The sequence below is a fragment of the Perna viridis genome, chromosome 2, assembly GCF_037379345.1.
Source record: "Perna viridis isolate PV_CMFRI_1.1 ecotype Kerala chromosome 2, ASM3737934v1, whole genome shotgun sequence".
In the NCBI taxonomy this organism is placed as follows: Eukaryota; Metazoa; Mollusca; class Bivalvia; order Mytilida; family Mytilidae; genus Perna; species Perna viridis.
The window spans coordinates 14945698-14969811 of NC_142446.1; the positions used below are offsets into that span (position 1 = coordinate 14945698).

Below are 24114 nucleotides of genomic sequence, written 5' to 3' on the forward strand. Positions count from 1 at the left end.
CTGATTGACGAAAAAAATGTTTGTTATTTGTAAAAGAAAATCGCAAACACATTTTTTATATTGATTTTAATGGTCTGTTGACGACGTCTGTGTTAAAATGATTCAATCGATGAATTATTAATTACAAACTACGACTGATTCGTTGTTTCAATTCCATGTACTTTAGATTCTGGACAATGTAATTACATCATAATCAGTAAAAAATAAGCACCATATGATTGCAGACTTGCGGGGAGACTCATCGTAGATCATAAATGTTGACCAGAAACCTGTGTTGATAAATGTTTGTTTCAAATCTAAATAACTAGTAACTTTATCAGTAAGAATTCATATATATTGTATTAATTTTAAGGATGTTGTTTGTGATGATAGAGGATTCTATAAACATTTCATTATTCAGTTAACTTGTCAAGACTTATGTTCCCTTAGTACAATTTTGAAGAAGTGACAAATCCTATACATATTTATGTACGAATCAGGCAAAATTAGTAGAATCTAAAACATCTATGTAAAAACCCAACCAATCTAAATTTAAAATTTCACTCAAGGATTAAAATCTCTGCATTACTTAGACTTGTTTGGATTTTTTTCATGATAATTCTTTTGCAGAATAAGTTCATATACAGTGCATTTCAATGAAACTTACTTGTTCTACCTAACTGAAATGAAAAATCTTGACTTGACATCTTGATGTTGATGGTATAAATAGTTAAATTGCTCTATCAAAGTGATGGATTATTTCATGTCATGTTTCATATGCTGTACAGATATCTCACTTAACTTAGTCTTTTCAAGTCTTAAAAAAAGGTCTCTGCCTTGGTGTCTCATTTTTTTATGTTCAGTAAATGTTGAAATGCAAACAAGATTAAAAGATTAAATAATAGTTCAATAAATATTCTGTATACAAAATGAAAGAATACAGATAAAGAACAGATAAATCTTAACACTCAATTGTGTGGAGGAAATTAACTTTGATAATAGTGTAGTAACAATTAAGAAGTAACACTTTATCTAAAATATGTTTCAGTAAATTTTTCATTATTTTTTTATGTTGGATTGTCAGGTATCATATCATAAAATAGTTAATAAATGAAAATGATCCAAAATTGTTATAACATTAATTTTTAAGGAGAGATGTTTTATGTCCTAAACTTGCATGTACTGGTATTAAAGATTTATTTTGTGCTATTTGAAGACTTCTCCTTTTCATATTAGCAAACCTTTATTTTTAGAAAAGTAAAATATATCAAATCGTGTTGTAGTAAACAAACTATCAGTAGTATAAAAAAATTATGTTGTTTAGTTAAATCATGTATCACATTCAGGCTGCTCTCATTCACCTTAATTGTTGAGAAGAAAATATTGAAATATTTCTATTCACCTTACAAGACTTAGCAATTTCTTAGAATTTGTTTCTGTGAAATGTGAAATCGAACAAGGTGACTATCAACGAAAGCATTTCTTTTGAACTTGAATAAGTTTTATATAACATATGAAACCTTCTAAAAAATTTGTGTTAGTTCCTAAGACAAAATTTTAACCAATGCTTGTTCATGACATTTTGCAACAAATTAATTGTGTGAAATGATTTAATTTTCTCATACCCTTACTTGTAAAGAAGATAGTTTATAGTGATAGGGGTGTCTGTCCTTCCTTCCTTAAGTAGGTAGTTTATAGTGATAGGGGTGCCTGTCCTTCCTTAAGTAGGTAGTTTATTGTGATAGGAGTGCTTGTCCTTTCTTAAGTACGTAGTTTATAGTGATAGGGGTGTCTGTCCTTTCTTCCTTAATAACTTTCAGTATCTCTTATACTATACTTATCCTATATAACTGAATGAAATTTGATGAAACTTTCTCAATTATTTATGCTTGCATATTAAAGTCAGGCATAGAATAAACCCTTGAACTACATTAATTTTCCTACACACATTTGATGCATAAAATGTAGAGTAATGCATTAGAAGTTTATAATGTCATAGCGAATGTGGACATATGTACATCATTAGACAAAAGAAACAGGTCTATTTCAGTTGTAACACTGTACCAGCATTTCAACACTATTCTTTGCCAAGTCAGCATTTTGAAGGTAATTTGAGGGTGTTAATCGGTAGAGAAAAATTTTACTCATACTAATATATAGAATAAAAAATCGTGACAAGCTTATAAAGATATAGCACATAAATTAAGGGGTAAACATATACAAGAAAATTATTGAACTTCTGGAACATTGGGAAAATGCACATTTTGAATAAATAATAATTTTCATAAATAGCACCGAAATATAATTCATGGATTGTTTAAAATGGACAATAATGTATATTTTTGCAAGTTAGTTTTTAATTAAAGTAGTAATTGTTAAAGCCAGGACTGGGTAGCCTTGAGCTCAATTAAGTCAATATTTAATTGTTTATTATTTCATGTAGTTTTCAATCAAGTGGATAGTCTATAAATTTTTAATATATTTATATCTCTTTATACAATCCAGCACAGGCTTTTAACACTGCAACTTTGTAATGTGCTTCTTCCACTGGAAAAAATTGACAAATTGCTTAGTTTTCGTTTAAGTGATGCCTGTTAGTATATATGTAATGTTGTATGAGTTAAATGTGTCTACTTGGTCAATTTTTTTATCAATATGTTCATAAGGGAAGTGACAGACTACTTGAATTGTGTTTAAATCTCCTGTTTAATCAGGTAAAATACTAAAAGACAGACCAATACTTTCCTGAAACATACTCCAGTCACCAAATCTTAGAAACCTCTTCAACAATTAAGAAATAATGTATAAAAAATAGATATAATGTAAAAAAAAACATAAAACAATTAATAATATATCTCTCTTGATCATCAAAAAACTATCTTTTCTTTCACATCAGTTTTCTGTCATCTTTGTTGTTCTATTTCCAAAGGCTTTACAGTATCATGTGTATTCACAATTTTGAGTTCATTAAAGAAATGGACTCCAGTTTATATCACAACCATCAGTTATCATCCCATTTTTAGATGAATGTTCTAAAATGTCTTTTTTTGTGTGTGCTATGAAGTGACAAACAATAAACCCAACAATGATAAATATGGTAAAAGTAAACATTAAATGAAACTTTTTTCTGCACTCATTGATGCCCTTGGTTGTCTCCTCAGACTTATTGTTGATATAATACACACTCCCACGATATGTAATGATAAGTCTCTACATGAAGTCTTCTCACATTGATGTAGACCCTACTTTCTCCTCTTCCAAATCAAATAGCTAAAAACAAAATGTAAAAAAATTCAAATTACAATAAGTTTCTTTGTAATCATTGTCCTAGCTAGAACTACTACTCATTGAATGATGGACATCAGATATTAGGGTCGATTCATTTTTAAGAAAGGATTCTGAAAGTATAAAAATTATTAACACTTAAAATAGAAACCTTATCTTCATGGCTTTCGTCACTTGATGTAATATTCAGTGAAGAGGGCAGTCTACATACATGTATTATATTTTTTAGGTCAACTTAATTGCTTTCGTGACAGGATGTAACATCCATCGGACGACAGTCTACATAAATATATTACACTACTTACATAAAATAGATATCTCTTCATTGCTTCGTTACTGGGTGTATCCTTCAACTGAGGACGGTCTACATACATGTATTATACTAACTTCAACTGAGGACGGTCTACATACACGTATTATACTAAACATATGAAATATAAACTCTTCATCTGTAGACCGTCAACGAAGATGTGGTATCTATATCATGTCATTCATCATTACTGGATGTAACATCCAACGGAGGACAGTCTACATACATGTATTATACTAAACATATATGGTATAGATACCTCATCTTCATCACTTTCACTACTGGATGTAACATCCAACGGAGGAGAGTCTACATACATTTATTATACTAAGCACATAAAATAGGTACCTCATCTTTGTTACTTTCATTACTAGATTATCATGCAATTGAGGACGGTCTACATATACTTAACATATGAAATAGATCTCATATTCATTGCTTTTATCACTGGGTATATCATTCAGTGGAGTACAGTCTTCATACATGTATTATACTAAACATGTATGAAATAGATACCTCATCTTGGTTACTTTCATTCATTACTAGATGCAACATCCAACGGAGGACAGTCTACATACATGTATTATACTAAACATGTGAAAAATACCTCATATTCATTGCTTTCATCACTGGGTATATCCTTCAACTGAGGACGGTCTACATACATGTATAATACTAAACTGTAAACATATGAAATAAACATCTCAAATTAATTGCTTTCATCACTGGTTATATCATTCAATGGAGGGCAGTTTACATACATGTATGATACTAAACATAAAATAGATACCACATCTTCACTGCTTTCACTCAACGGAGGTCTACATATCATACTTAGCGTATAAAACAGTTACCTTATCCGTGTTACTCTCTTTCAATATTGGATGTAACATCCAACGGAGGAAGGTCTACATACATATATTATACTAACTCTAACGGAGGACGGTCTACATACACATATTATACTAACTCTAACGAAGGTCAGTCTACATACATATATTATACTAACATCCAACGGAGGAAGGTCTACATACATATATTATACTAACTCTAACGGAGGACGGTCTACATACATATATTATACTAACTCTAACGAAGGTCAGTCTACATACATATATTATACTAACATCCAACGGAGGAAGGTCTACATACATATATAATACTAACTTCAACTGAAGACGGTCTACATACATGTATTGTACTAAATATATGAAATGTAAACCTCATCTTCATTGCATTACTGGATGGATGTATCATCCAACGGAGGACAGTCTACATACATGTATTATACTAAACATATATGAAATAGATACCTCATCTTTGTTACTTTCATTACTAGATTATCATTTAACTGAGGACGGTCTACATATCATACTAAACATATGAAATAGATATCTCATATTCATTGCTTTCATTACTAGATGTAACATCCAGTGGAGGACAGTCTACATACACGTATTATACTACACACATAAAATATTTACCTCATCTTCGTTTCTTTCATTACTGGATTTATCATCTTGCAGAGGACTTTCTATGTTTTCTTGACTTTCCTTCTTTTGTTTTCCGTAATTTTTCCAGTATTCAGCTTTGCTTATTTTGCCATTTTTACCTGAATTTTTGTTACGATCTTTTCCATGACCAGCCTTATTTGTGTTTTCTTTGGATTGTTTTTCTGAGTTTTTGCCATAGTTTTTCCAGTACTTTCCTTTGCTGACACTTTTCTGTTCATTTTCATTGCTCTTATTGTTTTCATTACTCTCTAGTTTTCTGTTCTCTTTTTGATTAGCATGTTCCTTGTAGACTCTCCAGTTGTATGATGGCTTTTGCTTTTGCTTTCCATAGTTCTTCCAGTAGGCCTCCTTTTGTTTTTTTGTATTAATCTCTTTCGGGTTTTCTTCTGAGATTGACTGATCCGAGCTCCCACTGGAGGATTCTGAACTTGATTCTTCCTTAAGATAAATATATTTGATATTTAACTCCTTCTGGTTAATTACCATATGATGCTATCTTATCCTTTTTGCAATTTTCAATCATTTGTTTCTATCAATATGGGTTAAGTTCGATCACGGTTTATTTATTGATAAAAAAAAAATTGATTCGACACGAGTAAGAGCATAATGATGACAGCCTATCTACAATAAAATGATGACAACGCGAAAAACTTAAGATATATCTTATATACATATTTGGCATACCACAATTGTTTTACTTACTGATGAGTGTTTATTTCTCTTTATTTCTGACAAGTGCTGTTGTAATCTGTCTTCTGAGAGCTGTTCGGTGTCTTTAATCAAATGTTTGACCTCTCCTGATTTTACCTCCGTACTGTCATCCTCCAAAGACCCACCTTCTACAGGATCCGTCATGTCAATCGTTTCTTCTGGAATCTCCTTCTGTCTTTTTGCTTCTAAAAAAAGGCATTTACAAGTTTACTTGTGTTACTAAAAAACACGAGCGCACAATAACTCTTGGTCAGAAAAACTCGATCTGACAATGCTGTCACGAATATATGAAAACATTTATTTCATGTAGTTTTTGCACATAGTTTTTTATTATTATTATCAACAGCAGCATTTGCTCACAGATGTATTTCTTTTGCCAAACGGTGAAAACTCAAAGTTTTAATTTACATTGACCGGTTGATGAACCTCAGTTTATCGTTGTTTTATCCATCTTAAACCTGAAGGTTTTCTTGCTTAAAAAAGGTTTATGTTTTATATGAATGTTTCACTTTCTTTCTGTACTGACATGCACGATTCAAGCTTAACAATGCAAAAATCCAACAATTATTTTTTGGCTTTTATGATTAGTAACGCCTATAAATTTTCATACAATTTGAACCAATAAAAATTTGCTTATGTCTATAATTATTAGGATCCTTTCATCGGTTGAACATTTCTATCTCTATTTGATCTTTACACAACCGCACAATCCACTGAATAGTTTGAGAGGAGTTTTTAAGGAAATCCTTTATGACAACGGACACAAAGTGATGGCATTGGTGATGGCTGAGAAAACATTGGAATTGCCCCCCTAAATCATACATATTCTTGTAAACATTGGAATCACTCCCTAAATCATACATATTATTGGACCTTGGTGCTGTTGAATATGTTTATCCACCTTTGAACTTCAAATATGACAAAGTATATTGATAAATCGTTTGATGCGGAATCTAAACCTTATATAATTAGTCTTGTAACAAGAAGAATTAATTGGTGCCATTTGGATGCATTGTCGAAGTGGACAAAATCAATATATTGTAATATTACAAAATATCTTTTAATATTAGAAATTCATTTTGTAATATTAAAAATTCATTTTCTAATATTACAAATTCCTGATTATAATATTACAATATATCACACATATAGTAATATTACAAATTGAATTTGTAATATTAGAAATTGAATTTGTAATATTAGAAATTGAATTTGTAATATTAGAAAATGAATTTCTGATATTAAAAAAATCACTTTGCAATATTGCAAAATCAGTCACATTTTTTAATATTACAAAATGATTTTCTTATATTAATAAAGTAATTGAATACAAAAATCCATTTTCTAATATTAGAAAATCAATTTCTAATATTTAAAATCGTTTTTAATATAAGAAATTCAATTGAATTTTTAGTATTAAAAACAGGTTTTGTGATATTAGAAATTAAATTTGTACTATTAGAAAATGAATTTGTAATATTGAAAAAATCACTTTTTAATATTATAAATTCGTTTTGTATTTTAAAAATTTATTTTCTAATATTACAAATTCAATTTGTAATATCTGAAAATTAATTTGTTATATTGGAAAATGAATTTGTAATTTTAGAAAGTGAATTTCAAATATTAAATAATCACTTTGCAATATTGCAAAGTCAGTCACATAACATTTTTAATATTATAAATTCAATTTAATTTTTAATATCAAAAAGTGATTTTCTAATATTAGAAATCAAATTTGTAATATAAAAAATGAATTTGTATTAGAAAACACTCATTTTTGTCCACTTTGGCTTGCCATAAAAAAGCAAAGCCATCAAAATATCAAGGCCAAGCCCACCTTATGTTTGGGCTTTTCCAGGCCAGGTGAATATAAGGCCAAGTAAAAACTAGAAACACTGTGATCAATGCCCCCACTCCCCCTTTTGATAAAATGCCCCTTTTGACCTCCGGATCAAAATTTAGGATAGGACATGCACAATGGGAATATGTAATACAGATTTGTGAAAGCTTCATTTTGTGGTATAGGAGTAACAGATAAGAGATGGGCCCCGTGTCCCCATATTCATAGAGTCCATACTTTGCTATGTGAAACCCCAAAACTGATTCGGATCAAAGTCTAAAATAGGAGGTGCATAATGAGAACATGTAAAAAAACTTTTGTGAAAGATTCATTCAATTCCATTCAGTGGTGCAGGAGGTGGAACGGATAAGAGATGGTCAATCTAATTATTGACTCGGCACATCTCAGACAGCGTATTTTAATCAGATTGAGAGATGGTGTCCCCTCAATGTCCCTATATTCACAAATGATATAGTCCATGTTTTGCTATGTGAACCCCCAAATTGATTTGAATCAAATTCTTAAATAGGAGGTACACAATAGGAACTTGCAATAAAGATTATGCGGAAGTTTCATTAAAATCCATTCAGTGGTGTGTGCGGAGGAACGGATAAGAGATTGGTTCTTCGTGGAACGGAAGGACGGACGGAACAAAGGAAGGACGGACACCCCTTCCAATATACAATGAGTAATTAATTTTAAAATTTCATGCTATGATTTAATACATGCTTACGACTAATTGAATGGCTCCTTTAAGGAGCTGCTATTACTTTATTCTTACCGTATTTGTAATTCTTCTTCACAACCTTCTTTGGTGACTAGAAATGCAAGATAAAAAAATCAGAAATCCCTCATTTATAAGTGCTTTGTCATGTGTATTTCGTAAAATGAAAATCTATTTCCTTGGAAGCTTCTGGCGAATTTGTTCGTGTCATTCTGTAGGCTTATAGATGTTATTGATCTGACACAATTACCTCAGCCTTATATCTTGGATTTACTGATCATTGTTTTAATTGTAAATGCGTACATATCTGAAAGAAATCAGTATGTTTGAAATTTCAATGAAATCGTCTCAATTTAACCGCGGGGTTATTGTGTAGGTATCTATAGAAAACCAGCCTTGGTGCGCGTTATTGTACCTGTTGTAATTGCGGTGAGAGTTGCTGAAAATCACCGACATCTTCTATTGGGAATTCAGTTCTTTCAGATGATAATACCTTTTCTGCCAAACTTCTCTCCTCATCTGCAAGTTGGAAATTATTGCAGATTGTGTCATATGTCAGTTTTAAAGTTCGCATCGTAAAGTTCATTGTATAAATTATGAAAACATTAATTGAATTTCGCCTATTGATTGACAATGGTTTATTACAATGTATCTCTAGCACAGTACTAATAGCTAATATCTTGAGCACTTTACCAATATCTAGTATCTCTATTACATTACTAATAGCTGAAGACAAAGGCAAATTTGTGTTCTAAACCGAGACACTCATTCCTACAATGTACAGAAGTTAATGTATGTTATCTGAATATTTATCTTCAATGTTTTCAGGCTATTTCCAGTTAGTCCTCAATGTTGTATTAGTATTTATCCTACATGACTTTATGGACTATATAAATACATGTAGGTATATATATATTGTTTATTTTTGGACTACTTTGTGGTTTCCAAATCTTGGTGAATACCTATACACCCCCATTTTTTTTTTCATTTGCTTGATAAGTGGTCTCTAAATCTGACCTTAAACAACTACCAGTTTTGGACTATTTCTGGATGTTCCCTTGATGTTATAATATGAGTATTTACCATAAATCATTTAATCTATTTTTTGTTTTTTCAGGTTAAATTGTATGGACTACTCATGTATGACTGGCCTTTAAATCATATTTGAATATTTACCTTCTATAAGTTTCTGGACTATTTCTGGGTGGTCTCGGAGTGTAATAAGAACATCTTTGATGACATTGCCGACGTTTATCCCATTTATTGTATCCCCCCATTCTCCAATATTCTCTTTATTATTCCCATCAAAATTCTTTTCTTGATTCGGTTTTTGTTGTTTTAGTTCTTCTTCTAAATTGTTTATCTAGAAAACGTAAAGTAATTTCACTCAGAAATCAGATTTTTAAGGATGTAAAATATACTTCAAGATTTTGATTTCCTGGTTAGTTAAGAACTTAAAAGTACGTTTCATAGCCAGGGAACGGACCTGTAGCAAAATCAACAAATTTGATATAGCGATGATTGGTAACTTGTTGAACTATTCTTCTTTTTGAAATATTTTTATATGACCGCAAAATATTTGCGGTCATATATTGGTATGGCTCTGTCGTCGTTCCTGTCGTCGTCCGTAGACACTTGGTTTTCGGACGATAACTTGAGTATAAGTTAGTTGATCTTATAACTAGGTTTCAAACCACAGAGGGAAGATTGGTATTGAACTTTGTTGTTATAGTTCCAACCGTTTTAGAATTATGAGCAAAATAGGGGCCTAAAACAAGCATTTCATAGAATTTAACTATAAAAATGTCTATGATATTGTTCCACAAATGGTCAGACAGATTGATTTTGGGGGTAAAGACAAACTTTTCAGAATTAAGGGGTCAAAAGGGGACCAGAAACGTGCATTTTCCTTGTGTCCAGACAATAACTTTACTATTAGTGAATGAATCTCTATGATATTGTACCATACCACCAAAGGGAGACTGGGATTGATTTATAGGGTTGTGACTTGAGCGAAGTAAGATTAAGGGGCCACAATGAAACCAGAAACAAGTATTTTTTCTGATTTCTGGAAGATAGGTTGAGCGAAGGGAAATGAATCGCTTTGAATTTGTGCCACAATTTATGATAAGGTGCCATATCCCCACGTGAAGTTTGGGTTAAATTTGCAGGTTATGACTAGATATATTTAGGAGTGGTGGGCAAAAAGTGACCACTTCAGTCAGGTAAATTTTTTATCATGCGTCAAATATCTAATCGTAATTAGTATTCAAAGCTGTGTTAAGTTTGAATGGTGTGTCCGTACTTGCCCCAATTTTCCATGATTCTACTCTGCAGTTGTATCAAGCTGCACACTGCGTCATCATTTTATTTACTGTCAATGTCATGTTTATTGTTTTTCAGTAAATGAGACAAAGTAATATCTATGTGATGAATGCATCCAGTATTGATTTTAAAATGGTCGGTATTTTTTTTCCCTATGTACATTCATTTGCTTAGAAGACATAAGTTTGTTTTGCTTTGATTTTGTCATTTTTATACGACCGCAAAAGTGTTGTATAATTGTATGACGCTGTTGGTGTCCGTGTCGTCGTCCGTAAACACTTGATTTTTGTGGGACAACTTGACTAATGGTTGATTTTTATAAAAATTTTACCACAAGTTTTCAAACAACAAAAGAAAGATTGATTGATTTTAGGGGTTATGACCACAACCGTTTTGGAATTAGATGTCAACAAGGGGCCAAAACATTTTTTTGTTTCAAAGAATTGAATTATTTAACTCCAGTAAAAGCATATGGATGTCTAGGATATTGTTCCACAATATATCACTATGGTTAACTGCGATTGATTTTAGGAGTTAAGATTTTAACAGTTTAGGAATGAAGTATCAAAAAGGGTTAAAAAATAAGCATTTTCTCGATGATTGAATTGTGTCCTAGTTTTAAACTCTCCTTTCCTTTGCAGCAGGACCATTGCGAAAAATAACCTACTGGTACTAGGATATATCTCAATTTATCCGGCCCCATGAGGGTCCGGATGTCAATAGAATAAGCCCGCCGCAGCGCTAAGCTTGTCGTAAAAGGCTACTAAATATCGCTCTGAAACCATGGCCAGGGGCAAGAGCGCTCTGTCCGCAAAGCAACTTAGTTGTGTGTCCCAGGTGGAATGCGGTACCTCCGACATGCTACATGCTGGGGTCGTCAGGCCATAGTACAGAAAAAAAAAACGGACTGCAAACCATTTTGGTACATCGTGTTGGGAAAATGCCACGTTCCTTGCATGTTAAAGAACCATGCTGTGGTATATTCGACCGGAGTAGGAGCTTCGGCTTCGCTACAGGGGGCTAAATATGTTTTTTTCCCTAATGTTGCTGATGAAAGGTTACTCCTTGAAACAAGTTTACAGCATATTGAAATTTGCAAATATTGATATATTTGGATTCACTTCACTTCCAACGAGCAGCACGGCGACGATCTTGCAAAAATCAGGAACTGAACATTTCCGCTGCAACTTACTTCCGGTTGAAGTGATGTTCTTGCTGTTCGTTTTTTCTGTGTGTACTTTTCAGTTCTTTTGCGTTGTACTGTTTTGCTCTTCGTGTGTTGTACTTTTGGTGTTCCAGGTGTTGTCGTGTCCAACGATTTCTCCGCTGTGTTATTTTTTGTGTGTGTGTAAGTAGTAGTGTTTTATCGTGTAGTATTTAAACAGTCCATCATAGTACGAACAAGTTTATAAAAAATGATTGTAAGTTACATTGTATAAGACATTAATAATATCAAATCGTATGAAAATTGAAATGAAATACAATGCTGGCAAAAATGGCGGTTGACACATCTCGAGAAAATTTAACAGCAAACCACTCGTCTTAAACAGTATTTGCTTTCCATGGACATTTTAAAGAACTATATACTCGCAGTAACTGATGGAGAGTACCGATCAAATAAAAACGAATTTCGTTAAATTTGACATCTGAAAATAATCATTTACGTCTCAGATAGTTCTCACCAAGAATGGTCATGTTATAACAATACAACAATGAAATAGTAAAACAAGTGACTATACAAATGTATATATGCTATACACACAAGTGAACACCGAAGTCCTAGGATAACAGCTTGCCAAAATTTCATTGCTTCTCACTTGAAAATCAATGAAGGGCTTAAAACTTTCTTTTTTATCACTGAATCATTATGGACATAAATTAAGTACGATATAGCTTTTACCTCCTCTTCCTTCACTCCGGTTAGTTCAATCTGTTTTTGTTCATTCACTCCGGTCGGTTTCGTTGCAGCTGTAATGATACATTGTACATTACTGTATAAACAATCGGGTCTCATTTGTTTCCTTTTTGTGATTTGTACTTAAAGCAAACAAACGAAAAAATCTAATGGGTGTCAATGAAATAGCGACTATTCAGGGTCAGGAATAAAGTATTGTTCCTCATTTAACCGATTTCAATTATATTATAACAATATTTAAAAATTAATCACGTCCAATTTTCCAATGATAACGTGGTAATAATGCAGTCCCTATTGGCCTATAGCACTGTAAATGCCTTATTGAAGTCGTCCTTTACATCATACTAACTTGATTTAGAATTTCGTTATTGATGCTAATTGAAATGTGACATGATATTGCTATATGAAATTGATTGCTTTCTATATAATACTCTGTGTCATTTGTCGTCTCTATTGATATAGGCAAAATGTTCACTAATTGAAAAAGTTATTATTATATCAACGAAATAAAATTTTAGGTGGACGTTTTTATAGCAAGGCGAGTTTTGATTCTCCTTTGATTAATAAATGAAAGCGCTCGATTGAAAGATTACAACAGGGATTTCTTATCTTCATTTCCTAGTCACACATAACACATACTAAGCCCGTAGCTAGAGACTTATTTGTCCTAAACGATAGACCTGTATTTAAAGGGATCATCGCATTTCTGTAATTACATGTATACGCCTAAACAAATCAAAGTTATTTCCGTTGTAATACTTTCATTTTACTTCTTTCTGTAAAGTTGCGTTATTAAGTTCAATTAGTAATAACCAATAACGTGCTCCCTATCCATTTTTTTTTTTAAATTGGGAACCGTACAATTTGAGATGCGCATGATGTGAAATCACTGAGTTGAACACGTAGACTGCGGAAGTGGCACCGATTGTTTTTTTTTTTTTTTTTTTTTTGTGTTTTTTTTTTTTTTTTACATACTAAGCATAAGCTTCTTACAGTAAATTGATAAATGCCAATTGCATCCTCAAAAGGCCAGACTATTATTAAATTATTTGAATAAGTCATTAGAGATATATGTTTCGTTTCTACATCACCACCAGGACTTGCCTGAATAAGTGTTTCAAGACAAAGGTATTAGATCCTGTCCTATACAAGGGTTTATAACAAGAATGCATTAACGTTTTGTATAGTAGGAATATTATATTGTGTAAGAATTATTATAAATCAATATCTATCTCCTTCAGAGGGCAACACAATATGTCAAATACCGTACAGATCGATCTGATAACACGCAAAGCACATTTTGAATGCGTGATTTTACAAAATAAAGATCCATAGTCGAGTTTAATATTAGAAAATGTTAATGGCAAATTAACACTCTATGGAGAGCTATCAAAATCGACGGAAATATGTCACACCGAGTATATCATGAAAATATTGATGCACATAAGGAAAACTCCTTCAATAATAAAAGAGATATGACTTTAATCTGATTATGTATCGCAAATGGTCAATACAGTTTAGATCATGTTATAATGTTTGTCTGTAGATGTTATACGATGTATCAAGAACAGGGAAGAAAATGTAGTTACCAACTCACAGGATGTCGAGATCTAAGATTTGATTTGACTTTAAATTACTAGTAACTGAATATAGATATTTTATCTACACGCACTTCATTACTCTTGATAATAAAAGTATTGGAGATATACAATATCTTCCTATTAAAAAAATAATTATTGTTTCATGTATAGGAAAAACGGGGTGAAAGATATAGAAATGTTCAACGAAACTTTACGTTTTCGCGAAACATGTAGAAATCGCCTCCCGTTGGCATACATTTGATTGATTGTTTGATTGTTCGTGTTTAACACCAAAGCAGCAATATTTCAGCTACATCCGGGCGATGCAAACACCTGGACGACTTTTTATGAGCAACTCGGCATGTGGCTCTAGAAAAAAATAGGACGCTTACCCTACCAGTGCACCTGGTCCATGCTCCCAGTTTTTAGTCGAGTCCGAGTTGCTTGTTTACTTTAGTTACTTTGTATGTATTATTTTCGTTATTTATGCTCTTTGTGTCTGTTTTTCAGTCTGGTCATTGTCCCTGGATTAAATTCTTTTGATTTCCGCTAGAATCTTGGTTCCCTTGATGACCGTTGTCAGTTAAACTGCATACAATGTATCAGAACAGACTAATACATAGACCCTCATAATTACAGATCTATGGTAGATATCAACTTTCATCTAAAGCCGACATTGCTGACGGTTTTCGGTCGCGTTGGTGGCTATTTTGAAAAAGGCGGCTTATACGTAATTCATCGGGACGGACAGAAGTATACATAGAAATCAATTTTCATCGTAAATTTTCACCGCGTTGTCAGCCATTTTGACGGGATTTCTTTCGGGAGTTTGCGTTAACTATTAAACTTATTAATATACCGAGTTTCGTCCAATTTTGATAAGATTTTTTCAAGATGTATAATCTCTTAAATAAAATTGGTAGAAATTTTCATATTTTGCGATAAGTAGTTCTAAGTTCTTGTGAACCAACAAGTCCCTTTCAGAAAACATGTAAACACTTTCAAGATTTTGTTTGTCTCGCAAAAATAAAATAATACGGAGCAAAATAATACGTACGTGGCCAAAATCGCATGTAAAATAAGGAAAACAAGTTCCCCTACAGATTGTTATGCCAATTTTAGCGACAGAAGCCACACACTTCATGTGGATTTTTAGTTGAGGGCACTGAGGCCAACCTACAAAGCTTCAAAACATTGGTACCTATGGTTTCAGAGAAGTTGATCTTTGAAGTTTTGCCCATCAATAGCTAAGAGCCTCTGGTTCTTTTTCTCAAACATAACCAAAAGCTCTTTCATTCCAGCCAAGTTTGTGTGAAATAAGTCTAGGAGTTTTCATTCAGTTGAGCAAAATATCATAAGCTCTTTTAGTTGCACTATTGCTGCTAGATTATTACCGGATTATCCGGATTATACTCCCTTGCATTATGGTGAGTGCCCTTCCGGAGCATCTGATGTCACTCCGTTTTTTTTTTTTGTTTTTTGTTTTTTGTTTTTTTTTGGGGGGGGGGTAGGTGTTATATTGCTGTGCGTCAGATTTTTGTGTGACGTCTTGTTTCCCTCTCTTCATTTCTATGTGTTATCTTTTTATTCGGTTCACTACATTTTGTATGTAGATCTCATTTTATGTGTTCGCATTCATGCCATGTTTTGGTCTTCAAATCATCACTGTCGACGTTTCGGTATTTTTTTGCCGATATTTAGACCTTTGCTCCAGTAAGTAAAAAATCAAATACAGACTTAATTGAAACATATTTACATGATTTTTATGGAAAGTTCATCGTGTGTATGCTGTGTTATTTGTATTGATTAAATCCCATGATCACGGAGACAAATATGATACGAATGATAAAAGCGGGAGGTAAATAGCGATCAAACCGTCCGTTCGTCCCCAGTTTCTATTTGAAACTATCGAATGGCATTCGATGACAATTGCACACATTCTTCATCAAGTGATTCGATTCACCTCGTATTCCATTTGAATGAATTTCCAAATGCATAACATGGACTTCACTTAAACAAATTACCTTTAAGTGCCATTTGATTTGGGACTTTAGTGGCTATGACAACTTAGTTTTATCCAAAACTGTTACACTCCTGCAAAGCGGGAGATATATATGTATATATCAAGCGGTCCATCTTTCTGGAAATGGAGTCGTTCCATCCCAAATTCTAATCCACAACCCCCCTGGAACCGCAGAGTGGAATTCATTGAATCTTGCTTTCGTTCTTCATCGGATGAAGCCATATGGCAACTCCTATCTTGCATTTCCATCTGAATAACTTTTTGGGTTTCCTATTGGGTACGTAAGTTGAACATTGCTCATATTTTTTTTTATTTCTTTATAAAGTAAAATTTACTCCAAAAAGCAATATGTACCAGTTTTAGAACTTGAAATGCTAGGTTTGTATTTTTAATGTTAGAAACGAAAGTCCCCTTTCCTTCTTGATTCATTTTTTAAAAAAACATTTTTCTCCTTAGGAATTTTATAAGCTTGAATTTTGTCAATATTGGCCATTTTATGTCGCAATAGGCTGGGGCACTTACATACTTATATTCATGGCATGGTGTCAAAGAATTTTTTTCACATTTTGTTTTTGGTCCGTTAACTTCAAATTCCAAATATTACGAAAAGTACTAAATTGTATTACCAATTGAGGCTCATGGTAGGGCATAGGATAAATTAAAAACAATATTGTCATTCTTAGTTAATGTTACATTTTTCATGTAATTATAATCGTAAGAAGTATAATTTCTCACTATACACATTCAGTCACGTCTGGATTTAAAATCAAAAGTAAAAAAAAATCAGAAATCTCAGCTGCGGAATATCGCTCTTTATTGTAATGAAAGTACTGCATCCCAATTTCACTCGTTGATCATTACTTTCGAACGGAAAAATGTGGTGTTATTCAGAAAGTAATTATATAGTTGTTAAAAGTATCTTTAAAAAAATTACTTTTCAATATGTTTATAATCCCGTCTTTTAAGGCGTGGCGAATTATGATACACCGTTGTTCGTCCGTCCGTCAGTCGTTTTCAAAATTTCACACAATAACTCAATAACCCATAAACTATTGTTTATCTTATTAATATAAGCGCCCTTCTGATTCAACGTTGTTGGGTTGTGGGCATTCAGTCATGAAGTCATTGTTCTACCATGTCATTTCCATAACTTTGGTTCGACTCATATTGAAGGGCATATTTATTTTTGGGGCGGTCTAACTGAGCAATTCCCTAAATTACCATTAGTCGACCATAAATATTCATTTTAAGTATAAATACGAGCTCATAGGGGACATTAACGCTCTTACAAGTATTCTGACGTTGGATTATAAAGTAAAAAAAAAGCAAATAATAAAATAACAAAAACTAAACATAACATACAACATGTCCACCGTCTAAAGTGACGTAATATGGTACCAACGATCTTTTTGTACTCTTAGACAATAATGGCCAAACTAAATGTGTGCCACTGATTGATTTTAGTTTAGGGAGTTCGATTTTTTTTTTAAGTATAAGCAAAACTTTGAAACAAATAGCGAGTATCAAACTGTGAGTGAATATTTCTATTGTAAAAAATACTATGGTAGCAAATGTAAAAGAAGGAAATTGTGAAATTTAGAATGAAAACTTACCCTGGTGCGACAGCAGAGCAACCACTAAAACAACACCAAGCAAGGCTAACGATTCCATGTCCAACGTCTAATGCCAGCAAATTAATTGTACTCTGATTCCGATATACGTTACAGAGATTCCAGATCAATCTAACTGTGGAACTCCTGATCGATAATTAGACTACGTAAAAACCAGCAATACATTAATAATTCATTCCAGGTTCTTGATTGATGAGTATCCTGAGCGTGAAGTGTCTTTTTGATACTTGAACTATCTCACAAAGGAATGCAAGAGCTGCATAAAAAGAGTTAATACACGAGAATATGTAACAATAACTCCCCTGGAGAGTTGATTTGGAGATTTTCGTCGAACTTGTTGGTATGTAAATTCCTCTAAGGAAAAAAAAAAACATTTCCTTGCAAAAGGAGTGAGTATAAGAAATGTACTTTTTCACTATCAATAAAACCACCGTCTGCAAAGATGTGCTAAATCACTATTGCATACATAAGAAACATTGCAACTTAAGTTTTCTAATGATCAAAATCAAATGAAAACATTTAAGACCAGCTTTGAAAAAAAGTGTACATAAAAATACATGATTTCCCTAAATCATATAAAATGCGTGAGCTTTTCGTATGAAATAATACGGGGGACATATTTACCACATCTTTTTAATCCAAATATTGTTTTAAGCCATTTCTATACTTGTTCTCCTGCACATGTGGAACAAAAACATATGACTAATGAATAGGCCAATATCCCAAAAAGTAATGCAATTGGAAATATGAAATAGAAGATGCACCGTGGCATTATATGAATGTGTGCTAAGGAATGATCTTCACTTAAACGGAGCAAGGTGCTGACCTAACCAAACTAAGCCTCAAAATATTGGAATTACTGGTTGACTCTGGTGCCCCGTGATGTCGATCGTTAAGGAAATTCATACCAACAAAACTGGTTTTATTCATTTTGTATAACATAACGATAATCTAAAAACAATCTCTTAATTTATGTTAAAAAACTTTTTTTAAATTAACGCCACCAAGAGTAAACCACTGAACTTTTATAATGCCATTAAAGGGATTTTCTACGGTAAAGATAAAAGACACTTTAAACTAGAGACGAGAAAGCCTGGTTCGTTCACCTGACCAAAAAGTCTTTTTGTCCTACCCAAATGTAGAGTCGCTGTTCAATTTGGACCCTTAAAGATCATTCCATCAGTTGAAAGTTTTGGTATATCTATTATGATTTTCAAGTTATAAGCTTAAACTACAAATATCGTGATTTTTTTTTACCCCGTGGGAAATTTTGTAGGCCTTTCCATCAGGATTATTCCAACAACTGAAAGTCCATTTCTACATATTACGGTTTTCTAGTTATAAATGAAATGCATCACAGGGTACAGCTTGATACAGCACTGAAATTTAATTGGGATTAAATACTTGACACAAGGAAAGAATTTGAACAGAATTGATGTGGCCCCTTTCCCCCCTCAATAAGCACAAACCCCAAAATCAAGCCCTCTAATGATGGGTATGATACCTTGTGGTACAATTTCAGAGGGGTTTATTTACCATTACCCAAGCTATTATCATTACATGTTTCTGGCCCCTAATTACTTGTCAATTAAAATCACAAACCCCAAAATCAATTTCAGCGCCCCTCTTGTGGTATGACACTTGTAGTACAATTGCAAAGAAATAAATTCGTTTGTACTCAATTTATTGTCGATCCCGATATCGCAGAAATGCTTGTTACTGGTCCTTTTATATTTATAAACGAGTAAGTAATAATCCCAAAATCAATGTCAGCTTTCTGTGGTGATTAGGGGGGGGGGGGCGTTATGGTACAATATCAAAGAGATTCGTTTACTTATTGTCAAATTATAAAGAATAAGGAAGACGCTTGTTTTTGGTCCCTAATTCCTAAATTGTTCAAGTCACAACCCCAAAAATCAACATCGGCCTTCCTTTTGTGGTGCAATAATTAAGAAATACATTCGCTTACAGTATATAAAGTAGTAGTTGTACACTTTGTGGTATAATTTTGGTATACATGTATATTTTTTACTCAAGTTATTCTCCGGACATGAAACGTCTATGGACAACGACGTCAACGACAACAGCACAATACCATTCTACGACTGCAATTTTTTGGGTGCTATACAAATCCATAAAAGTCGCAAATGTTTGCCTTGCAATGACATTTATTATAATATGGACTCGTCACACAACCTGGGCCCTATTAGAACTTTTGCAGGCCTTGTTATAAGGATTGATTCAAAGATTGAAAGTTTCTATATATCTACTACGGTCCCAAAAATTCTTGAACATAATGTCTGTCGCCAAATTCTAAACCATCTTGAGAAAAACAACGTCCTCACCAAACTAAAGTTACTCTTGTGACAAACAACTGGCAGTAATAATGAAAGATCTTTCTAGAAATTTTGATGAAAAACCTGTAAACTGCTGTTATAATATTGGATATAATATCGCCGCACGACAAGCTCCTTCATAAATTAAAACAAACTACGGAATCAGAGGATCACTCAACTCTTTGTACCCGCCAAATGAAAGTAGTTGTGGGGGCAGAAACATCATCCGAAGCCACGGTAGACTTTGGTGTTCCGCAGAGGACAGTTCTGGGATTGGTTCTTTTTCTGTGCCACGTTAATGAACTTCCTGAAGCTGTTACATCTCAAGTACGCCTTAATGCTGACGATTGCCTTTTATACCATCGCTTACAATCTATGTCCCACCAACTGTAACTTCAGAAAGACCTACAAAAGCTAGAAATATAGACCCGTAAGTGCGGAATGAAATTCAATGCCAAAAAGTGCTACGTTTTTAGCAAAAAAAAAAAAAAAAACACACACTTTAATACATACATGCACTTGATAACACTATCCTAAAATCAGTTCCTAAAACCCCGTACTTAGGCTTGATATCAGAAGATCTCAAAAGGAGCGCCCATATCAACAACATCTGCAACAAAGCTAGCTTGTCATTGTCATGTAATATAGCCTTATATAGAATCTCTTTTTCCCCGAAAACTGTAACGGAGTGTAACCAGTTGGACTATGGAACAGTCATCTGCAAGATCCGGTCAGCTCAGTGCAACTAAACACAAAGCGCTCTCTCTCCCCATCTTTAAAGTGCTTACAGAGAAATATAAAACGTACCTGAATAGATACAGATAAGCTAAAAATAAGAATGAAATGGACGATGGGAAAATGTTTAAAATGACCTAACTCGAAAAAGACATTTTGGACTTTGTTGAAAATTTAATTTTTAACCTGTATTTTATGGCACTAAACAACAGTGCAGAGTTTTTTTTTAAAAATCATTGATCTGTTTTCAAGTAATCATCTGGAAACCGTCGGATGAAGGACAGACGGACACGCAACTTTTCGGAAGGTATCATATAAGACCTTGGACTTAGTGGCGGGGTATAAAAACCACAATAATCGTCTTTTTTTTCTTTGCCTTCCAAAAGCAAAATAAATACAGATATTTTGAAACGCAACAAATCTAACAGCGTATAACCATGATCTAAAATAGTAATACTTTCAGATATCACTAATATGTCTTCCACAAGCTTGAACTAATAATACAACAGTTAATTATATTTAATCCCAGGACAAATCATACAAATTCGACCTAATGGAGCTTCAAGTCGAAGAAGGAAGGTCGCATTTATTTTCCAGTTTCACCTATAGTTTTTGAGTTACACGTAGAAATGGTGACAATTCCCATGGTTTTAAACAAGCAACGACGGCCACTTGAACTGCTTTTTATATTGACGCTGGTCGATGCCCAAATATGGCAATAATCCTTTGAACGAGAAATTAAACAACCGACAACTACAAACACAAAGTGATGACAATAACTCTCGTGAACCTATGGTCCAGGTGGAAATTTTCCTCTTAAAGTGGTTTGAAGCATCAAAATATAATTTTCTGCCAAACGAAATATTTTTTTGTTGTTTTCAATTCATCACATTCTATGTGCAAGAAATAACACTGACACCCCCCCCCCCCAAAAAAAAAAAAAAAGAGAGCGAGAGAGAGAGAGAGAGAGAGAGAGAGAGAGAGAGAGAGAGATTTGTTTTGCTTCACTTGAATTATGTTTCCATGGACAGTAATACAAGTTATGTGCAATGACCTCATTTTTTGAACTCATTCTGAAGCGTCACTTTCAGTTAAACAAGAAGTTCCCAGGAGTCTGAAACGTTCACCTGGTTAAATTTTTGTCTTTCAAGGGCAATAACTCTATTAAGGAGTTATCCAACAATTTGGACTCGTAAACACTTTGGTAGGACTTTTCATAAGGATTATTTCATCAATGAAAGCATCTTCCTGTCTATATAGTTTTCAAGATATTGGCTGAAAACTGCTAAAAACATCATTTTTCGCCTTTCGATGGCAATAACTCTAACGAAGAGTCGTCCAACAACTTTTGCCTTTCAAGGACAATAACTCTAACAAAGACTTGTCTGACAACTTTGATCCCCGAAAGCTTTCGTAGACCTTATAATAAGGATCATTTTGGCAATTGAAAGAATATGGCTTAACTTGGTGTGTTTGGAGATATGAGGAAAACTTCTGACTGACCCCTTTGTCCTATTCTTAATAACAGCAGCCATGTGTTTCCCACATCAGATCAACGCAGAATATGTTAAGGAAGATTCATACTAACTTTAGTTATTATTGGTCTAGTAATTTCAAAGGAGATTTTTTAAAAGAAATAACATTAAAAATAAGGATAAAACATGGAACTAGAGGTTCTAGAGAGCCTGAATCGCTCACCTGGTCTGAAATAGTCTTTTTCGCTTTCTAAAGCTGGACTCTTGACCTTACTGTACTATCATCACAAGAATCATTTAATCAATAGAGAGCACCTTAGTTATCTACCGAGTTATCATACTATTAAACAAATCTTTCCCGAGTCATTTTGGACTCTTCAAGGGTAATAACTCCGACAATGGTCATTTTTCGCCTTTCGATGGCAATAACTCTAACAGAGTCGACCAACAACTTTTGCCTTTCAAGGACAATAACTCTAACAAAGACTTGTCTGACAACTTTGATCCCCGAAAACTTTCGTAGACCTTATAATACAATGTTAGGTACATCCATGCCAATTTTGGTTACAATCCATCAGGTAGTTCAGGAGGAGAAGATTTTCAAAGTTGGAAAAAAATGTATTCGATGAGACCGAACTATGCCGAAATTTTCCTTAAGATCTGTTAAAATTTCGGCATAGTTCGGTCTCACCATGCTGATCAATTCACCCTGTCAGAATTTAGCTTAACCAATTTGTTTACGAGTTTTTTTTTCTCCAAACATCTTAAAGTTGACCCCTACGGTCTATTTTTAGTAACATTGGCCATGGTTTTTGCCAGATAAAAAATCCTCACACAAAGATTGTTAAAAATTTGTTAGGTACATTCATGCCAATTTTGGTTACAATCCATCTGGTAGTTCAGGAGAAGATTTTCAAAGTTGGAAATACAAAATTTCTCATTCATCCGTCAAGGGATCTTTCTGAAAATTTCGGCATGGGTCAATGAAATCAAGCTGAACAATTTTACTCCCTGCCAGATTTTAGATAAACTCAACTCCTTTTTGAAATACGTGCAAAATTCTGCAATTTGACCCCCTATGGTCTATTTTTAGTAAATGTGGCCATGTTTTTCGCCAGATCATTACCATGCACAGATTGTTAAACATGTTCTAAATAACATTTATGCTAAATTATGTTTCAATCTATCTTGTAATTTCAGAGATTTTCGAAGTTGTAAAAGTGAAATTCGGGGGAAAAAAACATTTCAGGACCCACAACTCATTCATTCATCAATGGATATTTCTGAAAATTCTGGCGTAGGTCCATCATGCTGAAAAATTTCATCCCGGCCAGATTTTAGCTAGACCCAACTGTTTGAGTTATGTGCATTTAACTCCTATGGTCTATGTTTAGTAACAGCAACCTTGTTTTTTTGCCAGATAAAAATCCCAACACAAGGTTGTTAAAAATACCTTTAGGAACATTCATACAAAGTTTGGTTACAATCTACCGAGTAGTTTCAGATGAGAAAATGTTTGAAAAAGTTTACAAATGATGACGTGAATGGAGGAAGGACACGTAGTGATGGCAACAGTTCACATGCCAGGTGAGCTAAAAATTAATAAATTACATATTCTTGGGTGAATCTGTTAGTTCCACAGGAGTCAACTGAGATACAAGATTGCTATGTGTCACCATATAACTCCCATAAAGTTGTGCGGTATGATATGATCAACTGCATAATGTA

At 33.3% G+C, this 24114-nt stretch overlaps 1 protein-coding gene across 2 annotated transcripts; it reads right to left on the bottom strand.

Moving 5' to 3' along the window:
• Nucleotides 1-2666: 2666 nt before the first annotated feature.
• On the bottom strand, nt 2667-18987 carry LOC148623772 (uncharacterized). Of its 2 annotated transcripts, none has more exons than XM_088565873.1 (8): nt 17823-18987; nt 12592-12659; nt 9543-9729; nt 8782-8885; nt 8424-8460; nt 5791-5984; nt 5059-5526; nt 2667-3249 (listed from the first exon to the last, which is right to left on the bottom strand). In XM_088565873.1, the coding sequence occupies exons 1-8, from the start codon at nt 17878-17880 to the stop codon at nt 3205-3207; spliced, it is 1161 nt and encodes a 386-aa protein (XP_088421999.1). In that variant the 5' UTR covers nt 17881-18987; the 3' UTR covers nt 2667-3204. The 2 variants fall into 2 exon arrangements, with proteins under 2 accessions (XP_088421999.1, XP_088422000.1); XM_088565874.1 differs by having other exon boundaries at nt 5791-5981; nt 17823-17977.
• Nucleotides 18988-24114: the final 5127 nt, after the last annotated feature.